Here is a 17,975-nt window from a genome sequence, read left to right as displayed (position 1 = left end):
CAACTGATGGATGACAGTCTCCCCCTCTCCCAGGCCTTTGGAGGCTTGGAGCCTACTGTTGTTGCTCAGCTCTGAGCTCTGACTCTGCACTGCCCCGCCCTGACCTAGGGCCTGGGCTTGCCACTAACTGTACTATTGTTGCTCAGTCTTGCCTGAGGGACTGAGCACTGACTCTGCACTGCCCCGCCCTGACCTAGGGCCTGGGCTTGTTATTAATTGTACTGTTGTTGCTCAGCCCTGACTGCAGGCCTGAGCCCCGACTCATTGTTGCCCCGTCCTGACCCAGGGCCTGGGCTTATGGTGTTTAGTTCAGTTACCGCAAGGGCTGCCGAGGGAGACCCCCGCGCACAGACTAATTCCCCCGAACAACAACTGTATGTAGTGAGCCAGTGTGGCTCCCCGCCACTCTGGAGAGGGTCGAGCCCCGGTTAACCCTTGTACAGCATAACAAAAGATTCTAAGTGTCAATGGTCTCGCTAGAATTTTATCGAAGAAATGAAACCTTCACAGTCACCCAGCTTCTAAAAATCTGAGTAATATGCTGAAAGGAATTGCTTGCCATTTTAAAATAAAGCAAATTGTGCTTGTATTCATTCACAAAGCTTATTCTCATTAAGGTTTTATTATTACTCTTGTCCTTTATATTTATAACTGTAATGTAGACAAGTCAGTTATTAGGATGAGGTTCTAGCCACAGCCAGGCCAAATCATGTTTTAGGTAATTCTAATGTGATTTGGGTTTGTACAGCCTCTTGAAAAGATTTCAGTTATTCAAACAATTTGTATACCAAAAAAAAGTCACAGTAACTTCCAATTCTATAAATATCTAGCAACACTGAAAAAATCAGAGTAATTTCAGATTCAAGTTTTCAGAGTAGCTGAAAGAAAGGAACATAATATGTGCAATTTTGTTTCTAGTTCATCACATCTGCTCACTGGCATTGAACATAAGGATGTTTCTAATTTATGGATAAATCCTTGGCACTGGTACTGCAGAGATGGGAATTTCTACTTGTATTATGCTTCAGTCTTCACGGCTGAAGATGTTAGGGAGATTCCCAAACCTGAGCCGGCTTTTGTAGGTGACAAATCTGAGGAATCGTCACAGTTTGAGGTGTCACTAGAGGTGGTTTTGGAATTAATTGATAAATTTAACAATAACAAGTCACTGGGACCAGATGGCATTCACCCAAGAGTTCTGGAAGAATTCAAATGTGAAATTGCAGAATTACTAACTATGGTTTGTAACCTGTCCTTTAAATGGGCTTCTGTACCCAATGACTGGAAGATAGCTAATGTAACACAATATTTAAAAAGGGCTCTAGAGGTGATCCCAGCAATTACAGACCGGTAAGTCTAACGTCAGTACTGGGCAAATTAGTTGAACCAATAGTAAAGAATAAAATTGTCAGACACACAGAAGAAACATGGTTTCTGTAAAGGGAAATCGTGTCTTACTAATCTATTAGAATTCTTTGAAGGGGTCAACAAACATGTGGACAAGGGGGATCCAGTGGACACAGTGTACTTAGATTTCTAGAAAGCCTTTGACAAGGTCCCTCACCAAAGGCTCTTACATAAATTAAATTGTCATGGGATAAGAGGGAAGATCCTTTCATGGATTGAGAACTGGTTAAAATACAGAGAACAAAGGGTAGGAATAAATTTTCAGAATGGAGAGAGATAACTCATGGTGTTCCCCAAGGGTCAGTCCTAGGAGCAATTCTATTCAACTTAGTCATAAATGATCTGGAGAAAGAGGTGAAAAGTGAGGTGGCAAAGTTTGCAGATGATACTAAACTGCTCAAGATAGTTAAGACCAAAGCAGACTGTGAAGAACTTCAAAAAGATCTCACAAAACTAAGCGATTGGGAACAAAACGGCAAATGAAATTTAATGTGGATAAATGTAAAGTAATGCACATTGGAAAAAATAACCCCAACTATACATACAATATGATGGGAGCTAATTTAGCTACAACTAATCAGGAAAGAAATCTTGGAGTCATCATGGATAGTTCTCTGAAGACGTCTATGCAGTGTGCAGTGGCAGTCAAAAAGCAAACAGGATGTTGGGAATCATTAAAAAGGGGATAGAGAATAAGACAGAGAATATCTTACTGCCCTTATATAAATCCATGGTATGCCCACATCTTGAATACTGTGTACAGATGTGGTCTCCTCATCTCAAAAAAATATATACTGGCATTAGAAGAAGGACAACTAAAATGATTAGGGGTTTGGAACGGGTCCCATATGAGGAAAGCTTAAAGAGGCTAGGACTTTTCAGCTTGGAAAAGAGGAGACTAAGGGGGGATATGATAGAGGTATATAAAATCATGAGTGATGTGGAGAAAGTGGATTAGGAAAAGTTATTTACTTGTTCCTATAATATAAGAACTAGGGGCCACCAAATGAAATTAATGGGCAGCAGGTTTAAAACAAATAAAAGGAAGTTCTTCTTCACACAGCGCACAGTCAACTTGTGGAACTCCTTGCCTGAGGAGGTTGTGAAGGCTAGGACTATAACAGGGTTTAAAAGAGAACTGGACAAATTCATGGAGGTTAATTCCATTAATGGCTATTAGCCAGGATGGGTAAGGAACGGTGTCCCTAGCCTCTGTTTGTCAGAGGGTGGTGATGGGCGGCAGGAGAGAGATGACTTGATCATTACCTGTTAGGTTCACTCCCTCTGGGGCACCTGGCATTGGCCACTGTTGGTCGACAGGATACTGGGCTGGATGGACCATTGGTCTGACCCAGTATGGCCATTCTTATATTCTTACATTCTAACACAAAGTAAGACACAGAGTAAGGGCTAGTCTACACCAGCAACGCTAAAGCGTTGCCTTTACTGGCTCTTTACAGCACTGAAACTTGCTGCGCTCAAGGGGGTATTTTTTCACACCCCTGAGTGAGAAAGTTGCAGCGTTGTAAAGTGCCAGTGTAGACAAGCCCTCACTGCCTTCCTGAGAGAGGAATTTTGAGCCTTCTACAACAGCCCAACTCCTCACCAGAGTTCATGAATCTACCCCCCAGAACCTTTGAGAATGATGTAAAAGAGGTAATACACATCCAATCTGTTAACCAGGAATATTAATACATTCCTACCTATCTCACAAGAATGCTGCGAGGCTAAATTCAGCAATGTTTGTAAAGCACTTTTATAGAAATTTCAAAAGTGCAAAAGCATTGTTTATCGTCATATCATACGTTAACTAACTGCTGCCATAGAGCAGTGGGGCTAACCAAGATAAGGCTTCATTACTGTGTATTTCCATGCAAACTGTTCTTGCTGTAGCTATACAGACAGAGAAACAGAGCAATAAATAAAGAGCAGGCATTTTTGCTAGTGCAACAGGAGAAAGACAGCATTTACTCATTTATCATTACAGAAAGCTTTGGTGCTTCAAAAGACCATCAGCTGTGATAAAGACAGACCCTTTCACTTCTCTAGGTCACTAGTCCTACTTGACATTTGTTTAAACCAGAGGGGTTTCTTCTCAGTCTAATTCTTCTAAATTACCAAACCACCACTACCTTGTTGGAAGTTTCAGCAGAAAGGTAAAGCATGAAATGGCATGCAGCACATCTAGCTATCTCAAGCATGTCTCCAGGTCAGGAGAGAGGCTAGTATAGTAAAGCTGGCCCTGCAACTAACTGTGCCATTTCACAACCCCAAGCCTTTCACATCTGTCTTGAGAAGTACATTTACTTAAAATAAGGCTTGGAATCCTGTGACTTGAGGATTTGTTTAATGGACAGGTATTATTGGGCAATTCATTTTTAGGTAAATATACAGAGCTGAAATATCCTGAATTGAAATAAGTAACACGGCTTAAACATAGGTTTAAACGGGCTCAAGGAAATCAAGGCTTTACACACACTCCCACTTTGGTTTCATATACCAATCTTTCCCACACACTTTTGCAGAAATATGCATTCAAAGATACAGACAGACAGAAAAGGAAGAGAGAAGAGCAATGTGGCTGTGATACCATCAACTGGGTAATTAGCTGAAATTTCAAAATACAAACTCTCCAGTATAGTTTTCTGATATTGCCTGTTTGAAAGAATGTTGTAGGCATGATATCTCAGCTGGATAACATTTACAGACTTGTATAATGTAATGGACTCATTTTTAAAAACCCTACACAAGCAAAAAACAAAAACCCAAAATTGTGAAAAGAATAACTCTCAAATCCAGAATAATTCAGATTTTTTGCTCAAGTACATTAATAATTGAAGCTCTACGAGTGTTAGGCACCGTTTACATAGGTTTTCAACAGCATACTTGGAAAAGTATGTCAAATGAACTGTTTCTGTGCATAGTAAGTTAGATGCCCCTGCCCCGCCTCTTCCCTCGAGGACCTGCCCCGTTGCTCTCCCTCTCTCACTTCCTCATTGCTCTATCCTCTCCACCCTTCCTCCCCACCAAGCTGAGCTCCCTCTCCCTCTCTCTCTCCCAGCAGGGTCTGGCATGGGTTGATGACCTCGAGCCTTCCCCAATTATGGTAACCAGACTTTTGGTGGTCTGGTCAGTACATCTGACCAGAGACTATATCAGTCCCCCTTCAACTGGACTTTCCAATCAAAAACTGGACCCTTGCAACCCTATTTGTGGGCAGGACCCTTGCGAGATAGCGTGTCAATGGCTCCCTTCCAGTGTTGCCTACTTAGTGACTTTGTCACTAGCTTTAGTGACTTTTTGGTTTCCCTAGCAAGAAAATAAGTGTCAAAGTGACCAGTGACAAATCTAGTGACTTTCACTGCCAATTTCAGAGAAAGAAGTCACCAATATCTATAGTCACCAAATCATTCAGCAGCAGCTCAATAGCGTTAATAAAATCCATTTCATGCTTTTCTTTCTGTTGCACATCAAGTCAATGTCATTACCTCTCAATTGAGCATGTCCTCAAAAGGAATCACATTCCAGGGCTTCTCGGGCTGAGATCACTATTATCTGCAGGCGAGGGAAAGAAGTTTGTGTGGGCTAATTAAATACTTTGGTAAAGCCAGGCACACTTTGGAGAGAGCAGCACATTAGCCAGGGTACGTTTTTACCCAAATATGTTCTTTCTTGCCGCTCCATAGTAGGTAGCACACCCTGTGATGCAGGGAAAGATAGCTAATGAAGTGGGCAGGGCAGAGGAGGCAGGTTAGCCAGCGAGGAGAGGAATAGAAGGAAATCTCGGTCATATTTTGTATTAAATTTTCATTTATAAATTGTTTATAAAATGTTAATAAATGATGAATAGATATTATAAGCATGTGACAGACCCAAGTAGTATCTCTTATAGATAGTTATAAGCACATCAGAAGAAGTTATTATAGATCGGGGTAGGCAATAATTTTCGCAGGGGAGCCACTCCACTCACACTGCCATATTAGGAAAAAGTAGTGAATAGTGATATCTTTGTCTGTGACAACAAACTCAGCATCTTAGGTGAGTCAACCACTCTCAGAGCAGAGACTTTAACACTGTTAATGACACAATATAGGGAGCCACAGTCCTTCTTAAGCAACAGGCATATAGTAGGAAGAACAGTAACAAGCTACAAACAAAACAAGCTGGACTCTATCTTTTTATGTAATCACTCCCTTTCTGGAAGTCTCAGCACAGTGAAATATATTGGACAAACATAACTGCAAGTACATAGCATTACAGTTCTACCCTCTGTGTTGGAATGCTGACAGTTTTCAGATTAACATTTTTAAATAAAAAACATATTTTATCTGTATGCACGTGTGGGAGAGTAATATTTTGGCCTGTTAATATTGAACATGATCCTTTATAAGTTAAACTATTTCAAGTACGTTTACTTTGAAATTCATATTTGTCTATGCGGGGAGATTAAATCTTATTTCTGAAAAGGTAAAGAATTGCTAAAATGCACATATATTTCCCATTATCATTGGGGATCAGTTCCCATTGCAATCAGAAGTTGTTCCCACTGTGCCCAGAAGAAGGAGAGCAGAATATTACCCAGATGCTTTACACCTCACCATGTTTTCTATTGTTCTTTGGCTATGATCACACCTTTCTCAATCTGCATTATCTCAAATATACTCCTAAACTCAACTGCATTATACTGGTGTTCATTCATGAGGTCAGTTTCATGTTATCATACTGTATAAAAAATGGACAATGTTTAAAATCTGGAGCTACTGCTATATACAAGAAAGTTGGCATGTTTTTGGATTTTGAGAGAAATGCAATTCTCTCCTGAGGAGAAAATATTCTTTTTTCTGACCACATTTCCAATCACAAAAGTCACACACCACTTTACATTGCTGTTTATCAAATTAACAGTCTCACAAATCGCAATGAATCCTTTAAATTTACTGTTCTTCCAATAGTCCATTAACTTTTATATCAGGACTTGCCTCACAAGCCATTCACATTATGCTGACTTCAGAGAAGCCACAGATAAGAGGCAGCACATAAAGGCAAGAAAGGGTCAGATAAATAAGAGCCAAAGGATTTGACTATAAATTCCAAAGCAATAGAGGTGGCAAACACATTCTGGTAAGTGTTGCACTTTTTTATCAAAAACTTGCAGTCCCCACAGATGGGGAGGGATAGCTCAGTGGTTTGAGCATTGGCCTGCTAAACCCAGGGTTGGAGGCTCAATCCTTGAGGGGGCCACTTAGGGATCTGGGGCAAAATCAGTACTTGGTCCTGCTAGTGAAGGCAGGAGACTGGACTTGATGACCTTTCAAGGTCTCTTCCAGTTCTAGGATATAGGCTATCTCCATTTAAAAAAAAAATGCGAAAAAGAAAATATCCTTTAATGAACTTAGTACTAGACTTGGTATCCTCTGTTGACTATTTATTAGGGACTGTTATTGTGGAATATTATTTATACAATAAGAGAAAGACGAACCCCAAAAGGGCACTGGTCCAGCTTTCACTGTTATCCATTCAGAATCCCCAATTCTCTCCCTGGGACAGATTGCGGCATACCACCTCCTTCAATTCACACATGGGTCACTCTTCTTTTTCAAAGAAGGCTGCAACAGCACTGTCCCTTCGCCCACCCCAGTCAAGTCCTCTCCACGTGACTAACATCCTTGCTGGGGGAGTGGGTGAAAATTGTGGGCTAAACAGACAAGCCAGGGCCAGAGGGAATGCACATCATTCTTTCTCCAGCCCTGTAGAACTAAGCCAGAAAAGTTAATACTGCAGCAGGTTGTACTACCCCTTCCATGTAACAACCATACCTCTTAGGATCCATGGTGTGCTCCATGGCCAGTATAAAGTCTCTGTTAGCATGATGTTCTATGGAGACATGCTGCCAGAGAGCTTTATCCCTCAGAGAGCAGAAGCAGCAGGCTCTCTGAAAACCAAAGTTTTTGTGGTGTCTCTGGCCCTCCCACAGATCCTTGAGGAAAGCTCCAGGTATGGGGCAGACCTGATGGCCTTTTCTGAAGAGATAGGAGAAGGGTAAACCTCCACCCCCTTATGACCAGACAGTTTTGGGGAATCCCTGCATAGGTTTCCTCACATAACACTCCTTCCGACCCCTTTTCATACAGAATGGACAATCTGGCCCTGGGTTCTTTACCTGGAAAAGCAAAATCAAAAGCAGAAAGCTACCAAAGGTCAATTTACAATTTAAGTTTGAAAGAAACTTTAAGGTTAACCCTGTTCCAGGCTTTGAGATCAGAAACTGCTCTAAATGTCAGAATCATCCAGCATATTAGTAAATCAGATCTATATTTGAACTACCTTAAAGTGTATAATTTGGTGGGGATTGTACCTGGATTAAAAATATCTAGTAATACAATCCCATACCTATTCTTCCCTGAAAACTGAAGCAGAAAACCTAGCAAACCTGGTTTCTAGGCCATAATCAGTGAGGTTATTGCACAAACAAAACAGGTCAAATTGATTCATAAATCCATTAAAAACCAAAAGAAGAAAAAAAAATCCACAGTTAGGAAATTATTCCCATTGACTTCAGTGGGCTTTGAATCAGGCACCAGAAAAGGTCAATTAAGTAGTAAAAAAGATTATTTTCAAGCTCCTTAGCAAGTATGCAAACAATGAAACACATACACATAAGCACACTTAGAGTAACAGCATCCTTTGAAAAGTAAGATCACCTCCAAGAAATACATCCTGTCCTTGCAGTACACTTGTAAATTCAGTTTGTGATAATGGCTATTACACATACATAGGAAAGAGGAAAACAGCTTCTCAAACACTAAGTGAAAGCTTGATTTTCTTTCAAAGGCTGGATTGGTTTTTTTACAAGAGAAATATCTGAATTTCTAATTGTTTGGATTCTTTGCCCAAATAGTCTGAATCCTAATAGAATGAATTTAAATCATAATTCTAGGTGCAACTGTCTTATCTTAAACATCAATAATGAAACAACTATGGCAAGTCATAGTCCTTTAGTGCCATCATTCATATCTTTTAAAATTCATACACTTTGCCTTTACTTGGATATACAGTTCCGACAACTGTTATCGCCATTTTAGGGCCCATTCCTGAATTCCACAGGGGTCTCTGGCTACAGTTCTATTACAAGCAATAAGAGCTTTTGAACTCACGATTACACTACAGTGCCCAAATATATCAAGGTGGTGAGTGTTTTTCCAGAGGGGTTTCTTCTTTATTTTTAAAAAGTGCCTCTTTCATTAGCCAGTTCTGAAGTAACACATTGTTTAGCAATCTTGCCATTATGATATTGAGTTTTTTCAACACTCTTTGACAGAAGAGCAGAGTGTTGTTTAATCCACTGTCTATATGTAAAGTGGGTTTCTATAAGAATGTGGTGTCAGTTATGTGATTCGTAGCACAGAGGTGATATTGAGCAAGTTTACAGTACCTTCAAGGATAATGAACTTACTTATATAGCACGGTTCTATGACACCAACATGCTTTGGACTAGACCAGTGTTTTGCAACAGAACAACTTTCTGAACTATATTTATGGACTATTATGTACAAACTGGATTTTTACATTTTAATTACAAGTGTGATCCATTTTGTGGCTACATCTACATAGCCCTGCAGTTTGGATTATGGGGGTCTGAATTGCAGTGTGCTGTGGTGTAACTCGCCCATGCACATGTTGCTGGTGCGAACTAAAAAGGTACCTAGTTCACATTAATGTAGTCTTCTTTCAAGCCGGACTACATTCATGTGAATTATGTACCTTTTAGTTTGTGCCCACAGTGTCCACAAGGGAGAGTTACAGTGTAACACATAGTCCGCTCTGCAATCCCCCCTAGTCTGAACTGTGGGGCTGTATAGATAAATCCTAAAAATGTGGAATCACAAGCAGGTATTAACACAAAACCTTTCTCCCTCTCTGCATAAACAGAAGCTGGATGACCTTCGGAGCTACGCTCAAAAAGAAATTAACGAAATTTGTTTAGAGATTTAAGGGCTGATCCTTTCCTCTTTTCTGTTAATGGGTGTTTTGCTACCAACTTCAATGAGAGCAAATTCAGATCCATTCATATGATTTTTCTAGTAATACTTTTCACTAAATAGAAATTTTATTTAAAAAGAAATGGGAGTGTCCTTTGAGTTTTTCCAGTCTTCAGCACTATGAGCTAATGCTCCAGGTACTGTTGATGTTGATGTTTTTTGTAACACATATTCCCAGTTTCCCACATACCAAACTCAGCTACTCACAAAGAAGCAAATTCTTCCTTCCCCTAGCATTGTTCCAACTCCCATCCACTTCTTCACTTACTTCTCTCCCCAATGAACTCCTGAGTTCCTCCCCATATCACTGTTGTCTGTCTGATTATCTTCTTCCCTTCCTAATTAAGCATCCACCCAGCATTGTTCTAATCCAGATTGGACCCCATTCCCCCACTCTATTAGCATGTTCCCCATCCTGATTGGAGACCATTCTTCACTCTCACTCAGTTCAGCCACCCAAACGAATTTCCTACCTGCTTCCATATTTTCCACTGATCTATTTGCACCAGCGTGCTTTCCCTGCATTCTAGAAAACTAACACCAGATGCATCAATGCTTTTATGCACTGAGGGGACTGTGCCTTACAGAGCACAGTTCAAAGTTCTTTAGACAATAGACTACTTCTCCTTTGACTTCAGTGGGATTTGGATCAGACCATATGTTAGGATTTCTATAAAACATTTTCAAATGTAGAAACAGAAAAGGTCAGGACAAATATACTGTGGTTATTGGAGAGTCATATAAGTAGATAGCTGTATAGATAGATATGTCCATATGTACTACATTTCCATAAAATATATGCATAGAAATACCTTTCTATCCAATTTTCCTAAGTATTTATATGGTCCCTATCATGAGATAAAAAATAGCTTTATCCTTTTTAAACCTTACCTTCTCTTTTATAAGAGAGCGGGAATCTCGGATTAAGTATAAATTTAAAAAAAAAAATAGAAATAGGCAAGGGTTAAATTAAAATAACTATACATTTAAGAGTTTACTATGAACAAAACATTTTTAAAAATTGGGCATAAAATATTTTAACCTTTGCCCTTTCCTAAAAACTAAAAACAAACTGAACATGTTTTTTAAAAGATTAAACTAACAAGCTGTATGCCCACCAGTACTTTGTTTACATGTTGCTTCTCATTCCCCCACCCTTTTTGTGAGTGTGTATGTGTCTTTTTAAATTTTAAGCAAAGGCTCTGATTTACTGTACAGTGATTAACACAAGGAATCTGGCTCTGATCTGGGAATTACTGTAATAACAAATTATAATGAAGTATACTGATATACTTTTATAATCAACCCATTATACCACTCTATTCAGAATATTAAAGTAATCCGGAAGCACAAATTAGAGCAATACATGTAGGATTCATGTCCCACCTACATTTCCTCCCAAATTTTTCCTTCTATGAGCATAGGAGCAATATTTTTAAAATTCTAGGTCTTACATTTTATTACATTCACATCTATATTATAAAAAACAAACTATAAAATCAGTTTTCCCCACTCAAAGTTCAAGTGAATCTTAGTGGACCCTTGAGAATACATAAATGGAATATGTATACACGCAAATAAAATGAAAAATCTGTTCAAGTCCTACCATGGGCCATGCGATGGAACCAGTAGTATCCAAAGTCTACTCCTAGGAATGTCAAATACCATGTCCATGGTGAGTCCCACAGCAGTTCAAAGAGTCTGTAGTTATCCCACACATAGATGTAGGTAGTTAACTCGAGGCTTCTGGACACAACACTGAAATATACAACAAAACAGTTTTCTCAAAAACTTTTTGAATTAGCGTAATAGATTTGTTGTATTGCATATTTGTACATTTCAGTCTGCAGCTTTTTTTTCTAACATATAAAGCCACTCAGCCAATCTTGCAGCCCTATTCTGTCAATATTACCATTGACTCCAATGCCACTATTGTCTAAGGATTGTGAGCCAAGACTGAAAAAATAGCAGTCCCATCCTGTTTAACCTTTTTTCCATTGCAACCTGAGGTCTTCTTGTGTTTTTTATTTCTTGGAAGATCTCCAGTCCCTTCTTGGCTTCAAATTATCTAAAGCCTTTTAGACAGTTTCTTTGACCTCATTTATTCTACAAGAGATGTCAAGGTATTCATGTGCCTGGGAGAAACTCATTTTTAATCTAGAAGTTAGAAATACTTTTAGGATGCTACTAATTATTATTATTATTTGAATAATACCATGGCAAATCTGAACACACTGAATATTTTCATGATACATAGCCAGATGAAGGACTGAGGATGAATAAGAAAGAATGTGTGTGGCAAGAAGAGAGTAGGAGGGGAAATGCTAGAAAAACTGATGGAAGGAGAAGTACTGCAGGACTGAAGGTTAGGGATAAAGAGAAAGGAGGGGGAAGTGCAAAGGAGAAAGTGAGGGAAAAGGAAAAATGTGACAAAAGTTGGCTGAAGAGTTCTTTTGTGTTGCTGGACAATGGCTAATTAAACTCCCAGACATTCCTGGCCTAACCCTCACTCAGTACTGAGTACAAAAGAATTGGTGTGGTTGAAGAAAGCATAGTTTTGGGCTCAGGAGTTTCTAGGCCATGGTTCGGGTATTGGGAGTCAGACACAAGGTTACAGGAAAAGAAACTAGTGGCTAATAGGGCCGAAGACTGTGTGTTGTAGCTGAAACTGCCTTTGCCTCTGTGAAACTTTGCTGCTGTCTTTCCCATTTTTGTTCAAAGCAATCAGGACTTGTGAATATATTGTTACACCTTTGCTGAGTGGTACCAGACCTTTGGACCTTATAGGTCAGTTTCTTAGCTGGAGAAGAAAGCAGTGATGCAAAACCAGGGTATTTTTGGTGTAATTAATGTACAAAATGTACACAATTTTTGTTTCCTTGAACAGAGGTGGGGGTCACCAACTGCACATAGGCAACTCCCTCTTGCAGAAACCTCAGTAAAAGCACTATTACTCTGTCACGAAGCAACAGCTGTCTTGGACCTAGCTCTTGCCTGGAATCTCCCCTGCCTAACACTTAATTCCTTTTTCCTCCCTCAGTTCCCAGGCTTTATACCGGGGAAAACCTTTAGTGCCATGGCCAACAGTGGCATAGAAGTAAGGGTGGCAGTACTGCAACTCCCCACAATAACCTAGCGACCCGCCCACAACTCCTTTATGGGTCAGGACCCCTACAATTACAACACCATGTTCAGATTCCAATAGCTGAAATCATGAAATTTACTATTTTTAAAATCCTATGACTGTGAAATTGATCAAAATGGACCATGAATTTGGTAGGGCCCTAATTATAATCATCAGCTGCCAAAACACACCTGCCCTTCACCTCTATCCCTGCAACAATTGTCCTGTTTTCTCACTTCAAAAAGTCTGCTCACCCTCACTTTGGCAGCTGGTAGATTGAGAATTTCACTAGAAGCAGCAATGGCAGGTGTACCTGCCACTTTCAAAAACATTTTAGCTGTGCCCAGAAGTAGCAACAGATGCACCTGGAACATGTTTAACTTTCATAAGAGCCATGTAACAAATATTTCTAAAGATGATTTTATGTCGCAACCAGATTTTGCAATTCACTTCATGAGGCATATGCAAGGTTTAGTATAAATTTTAATCACCTCCACAACAGGTCAGAAGGGAACTGATGCTATTCAAACACACACACAAAAGGTATTTCTTAACATCTTTTAAATGACCAGGAAATTTAAAACACCTCTTGCAACATACAGTATCGGTTATTACATACTGTTTTCTCACTTGATTCTTTGCCTTTTATTAACATATAATGCTTCTGCAGTACATCCAAAGATATGTGAACTGATACATTTCCTCCATTTTTGATCAACTTTCAGCATTTCCCCTTGAGTCCTTTTGTTCCATGGGCTGAGGCCAAGGTGTAAAAACTCAAGCTAACCTTGCAACACATTTTTTTAATATACAACTCTCAGCACAAGTCAGAATCTGCTTATTTTTCCTTTATGCTCAAACCACAAATCTATAGCACATGACACTAGTTGATTACCATAATTAATGAAGAGTAATCCATCATATCAGTATGTAATTCAGAAGAATCAGAAATTGCTTAAATATTTTTGATTTGTTCTTTTACAGTGTGATAAATAGAAAAGTCCAGACCTAGCATTCAGTTACAACTTTCACAGCTCGCTCAGAGTTTTTAAGATTTAATTATTTTTTTCTGAACCCTAAGTTCACTTTTTAAAATCACTGAAGACAGTTTAGTTCCCAAAGTTATATTACAGTTTTTAATCATAAATACAGTTGAAACTGAAGGCCAGCCATTTTGGGTCATCTAGTCTAGCCTTCTGCATCAGGCAGCATGAAACCCTAAGAGAGAGAGAGATAAGGTCTTTCCTAACCTGTATATTCCATAGACTTATCTATTCTCATTTTGAGCACCTCTGCTTAATTTACCATTACAGACAAACTGTTATCCAATTACCCGAATCATGAGAGAGGTTTTGTTGTTGTTGTTTAATTTGAAATTCTATTTGTCCTTTACTTTAAGCTACTGCTATTTGTTTTAAAAATTTTATTAAGATGATGTTAAAGAAAAAAATAGTGAACAGAGTTTGAGCATAGAAGTTTCTGGTTATCAGGGAATAACATACAGATTATCGAGGGTGCAAAGTTTGGTTTAAGATAAGGTGGCATGAGGAATACATAATCTGCAATATCCCCGATTGGGGGTAAAAGGTTGATGGGTCAAAGTGCAGACATTGAGATATGAGGGTATGAAGTTCATAAAGTGGCTATGTTCGGGTGTGGATAATAATGAGTGGATATGATGATGAGGATGGATTGACCCTCATTTGGTGAGATTTAATGTTCAGGGAGTTTATGGTTCCAGTTCATATGATCCAACGGAGACGGTCACTTGGTCTCTTTTTCATAGTGCGAGAACGATGTCACTCTGGCTCACACCTCCTGGTACTGTCGGTGGCCGGTGATGTGCTCGATGTAGATGTCCCTGGACCATTGGATGGCATCTGAGACCATGAGGCGCCGCATGAGACGTGCGTAGCGTTGACCGATCCCGCAGGTCCGCAGCACACACCCGTTGCAGGGGTCCCAGGAACCCAGGACTCCGACAATCAGGGCGTCCATCAGCACCTCATAGCCCTTCGCTCTCAGGTTGTCAGCCAGGGGGGCATACTTTTCCAGCTTACGAGCTCGGGCTTCGCGAAATGCCGGGGTCCTGTTCTCAAAGGAGACCGTGATGACGACGAGAATGATCTTTTTCTGGGCCTTGTCGGTGACGACCACATCAGGTTGTAGCTGGCTGTCAGTACCGGGGATGGTGCAGTTCACGGAGATCTCCCCTAGGCGTGGCGCGATGGCTTTCACCAGGCGGTTCTGGATGGCGTTGTGGCGCAGCTGCCAGGCTCTGGAGTGGGGTTTGCAGCTGCACAGGACGTGGGGCAGGGTCTCGTTGGGGTAGCCGCACTTCCTGCAATGCTTGTCTCGGTTCCCGTGGCGGACGGCTCCGTTGAGCGGGACGTGCCCAATCTAAACCATTGTGTCCACATTAGGCCAGATAACAAAAGCAACATGGGAGAAAATTCTGGGGAATGAAGTCACAATGCAGATCCCCTCATACAGATATCCCTGCATTATTCAAGGGAAAGACAGTCAGTTGGTTCTTTTCAAGAAGGTCAAGCAAGCACCATAGGACCAGGAGAGGGGCCTCTACCTCCCTCCCCTTAGCATGGGCCCTGTGGAACAACCTGTGTGGGGCCTGAAGCAGCAGGGTGTGTGTGGAGAGTAGAAGGAGGATACCATCTGAGCCGATATCCCTTTCCTAGTGCAGATCTCAAGGGGACAATCTAGGAAAATCCAGAGGGACAGCTACCATCTTGGTTGGTGGTAGGTATTAAACGTGGGACTTTCAGAGACTTTATAGCCTGAACTAAAAAGCGAGGCTCTCAAGCTAAGAGTTGCAATAGATCCATAGCATCTCAGGACTGGGCCCAGAAGGTGACACATAACACACACTGACTATAAGCTCCACTAGCATTATAAATAAATTTATAGCGAATATCTTGTTTCTCAAGGCTAACTAAAATCAATTTCCTTAACTTTACTTAAATTACTATGCATTCACCAGTTCCCCTTTTCCATTTTCTGAACTTTTTCTAACTATTTGGTCCAGTTTTTTTAAGTCAGTGGTTCTCAAACGTCATTGCACCACGACCCCCTTCTGACAACAACAATTACTACATGATCCCGGGGGGCGAAACCCAAGCCCTGCTGTCCTAGATGGGGGGGCTGAAGCCCTGCTGTCCCGGGCTGAAGCCTGAGCCTCGCCTCGCAGGGCTGAAGCCCTTGGACTTTGGCCCCGGGACGGTGGGGCTCAGGCTTCAGCCCCAGGCTCCAGCAAGTCTAATGCCAGCCCGGGCAACCCCATTAAAAGGGGGGTCCCAACCCCTAGTTTGAGAACCACCAGAAGTGAGGTAAAAAAACTGTGTACGTTATTCCAGGGAAGAAGGACTTATCAGTATTGTGTAACTAATACGTTCATCTCTTATCTTGCAAGTTATTTGTGGGGCTTTTTTAGGATTCCTGTGCTTCTGTTATGAAGATCAACCATGCAACTCAATTACAGGAAGAAACAAAGCCTCGGCATTGCAGAATTTCAAAATGCAGGACAAAGACAATTTCTTTTAAATAAACTACAATTACTCAGACACGTATTATACAGCAGGATGCATAAATAATTAAAAGCTCACTAAGCCTTTGTTTTGGAGTGGAAAGGTTAGGGCTTTACATTTCAAAAGACACTATGGAGCTTTCTTTTCCAGATGAAAAACTGGCTCCAGTTCAAATTGGAATAAACATTTTAATAATATGACTTCACTAAAAGGGAAGGAGAGGGAGAAGCCTTGTGAAAACTTCCATTTGCAAAACAAAGTGAACCCGCCTGCAACTGAAATCCCCTTTTATTTCCTGTACAGGTGCCAGGGCTTGAACAGACACCCAATTTATTACCCTGTCAACTGACTTATTAGGGTTGACACAAATCGAGCTGAAATATGCCTGACATACTACAGTCAAGGCTTTTTTCACACTTTAGCACAAAGCCAAACTTTTCACAAGGTGGAGGGAAGGGGAGAGGGAGTTATGGGAGTTCTATTCCCTGTTTTCTATCAGCAAGATGAATATGATTCTCTCCCATTCTTAATATGCGAAAACCAGTCATGAAATAACCCAAGGCTAAAAACAATTCACCAAAACGATACAGCTGGGAAATCACCATCAGACTCTGGAAAGCCCTTGATTACAGGAAATAGCACCCTACATTTTCAAAAAAATATTCCCACTAGATCCTGAATCTGAACCAAAACCTCTTCTCCAATATGATTTTATTCTCTGGAATTTTAGCCTAAATAATCCAAATTCCCAATTCTCCTCAAAGGAAAAAAAATGTTATTACAAAGCAAAACAAAGTAAAATATGTGGCAGGTCTGAGTACTCATACAGATCTTCTATTTTATATTTGTCTTCCAGCACTGACCTCCATTCTACCACACCTATTCCTGTCAGACTTCACTCTCTCAAACTGTTAATTTAATATATTAATATTAATTTATTTTAGAAAAAGAGGGAATAAAAAACAATAGTATATAAACGTTGGGGGAATAAGAAATAAAAGGTTTTCATGATCTCTTATTATAAAATTCATTCTTTCCACGCACCTCTGTCATCTCTTGCTATCCCATGTACAACTTAATGCTTAACTCTTAAAAACCTTACTCATGCAAATCATCTTTATCCTCACAAATAGTCCCACTGACTTCAGTGTTGTTACTCATGTGAGCAAAGCTTACTGACATAAGTCTACACACAGTCTTTGTAGTGGTATTAGTATGTGTCACCCTTTACCAATTCAGTTAAGCTAGTACAGCCATACCGTAGACACAATTATACCAGTATATATATATATATATATATATATATATATATATATATATGCTTAGCTTATTCCCCTTTCTGTACAGAGTAAGCTCTACCAGTATAAGCTTATTTTTACCAATATTTCTGTGCCCACAATAGGATCATGTATATACTACAGAATTAAGTCAACTTAAGTTATGTAGATGATCATAAGTGTCTTTATTAACATCAGTTGTGCAAGTCCATGCAACACTCCTTGTGTCGGCAGATTGTGTCCACAGCTGTTGCTCTCCCATTGACAGAGAAAGTGTTGCATCGTGTGTAGCTATCCCACTGTGCAACTCACCATCCTCTGTCAACCTCTGCCGCTGGGAGCTCTGGGAACAGATTACCATCCCATGATGCAGTTCTTTCTGTCTCATCATTCCCTGGGCTTCCTACTTCATTTCGTGCTCTTGTGAACTGTGCACCCGCCACCTCTGCCTGACAGCATGGATCCTGAGCTGCTCACCAGTCTGGTGATGAGTGTTATGAACACGACATGGCTGGTCCTGCAGTATTCCATGAGCTGTGAAACAGAGAGTGAATCGGTGATGCCTGCCATGCTGTCTGCCATGTAA

The 17,975-nt window shown here is 40.4% G+C and overlaps 1 protein-coding gene across 2 annotated transcripts in view; it reads right to left on the bottom strand.

The window, feature by feature from the left end:
- AGMO (alkylglycerol monooxygenase) overlaps positions 1 to 17,975 on the bottom strand; it is a 268,148-nt gene that overhangs the window by 234,307 nt on the left and 15,866 nt on the right. For both annotated transcript variants that reach the window (XM_054020288.1, XM_054020289.1), the window contains exon 3: positions 11,053 to 11,204. In XM_054020288.1, the coding sequence (XP_053876263.1) occupies positions 11,053 to 11,204 (152 nt within the window). The remainder of the gene's footprint in view (positions 1 to 11,052; positions 11,205 to 17,975) is intronic.

Source organism: Malaclemys terrapin, chromosome 2 (genome assembly GCF_027887155.1).
Source record: "Malaclemys terrapin pileata isolate rMalTer1 chromosome 2, rMalTer1.hap1, whole genome shotgun sequence".
NCBI lineage: Eukaryota > Metazoa > Chordata > Testudines > Emydidae > Malaclemys > Malaclemys terrapin.
This window is presented reverse-complemented; position numbering and strand designations above follow the sequence as displayed.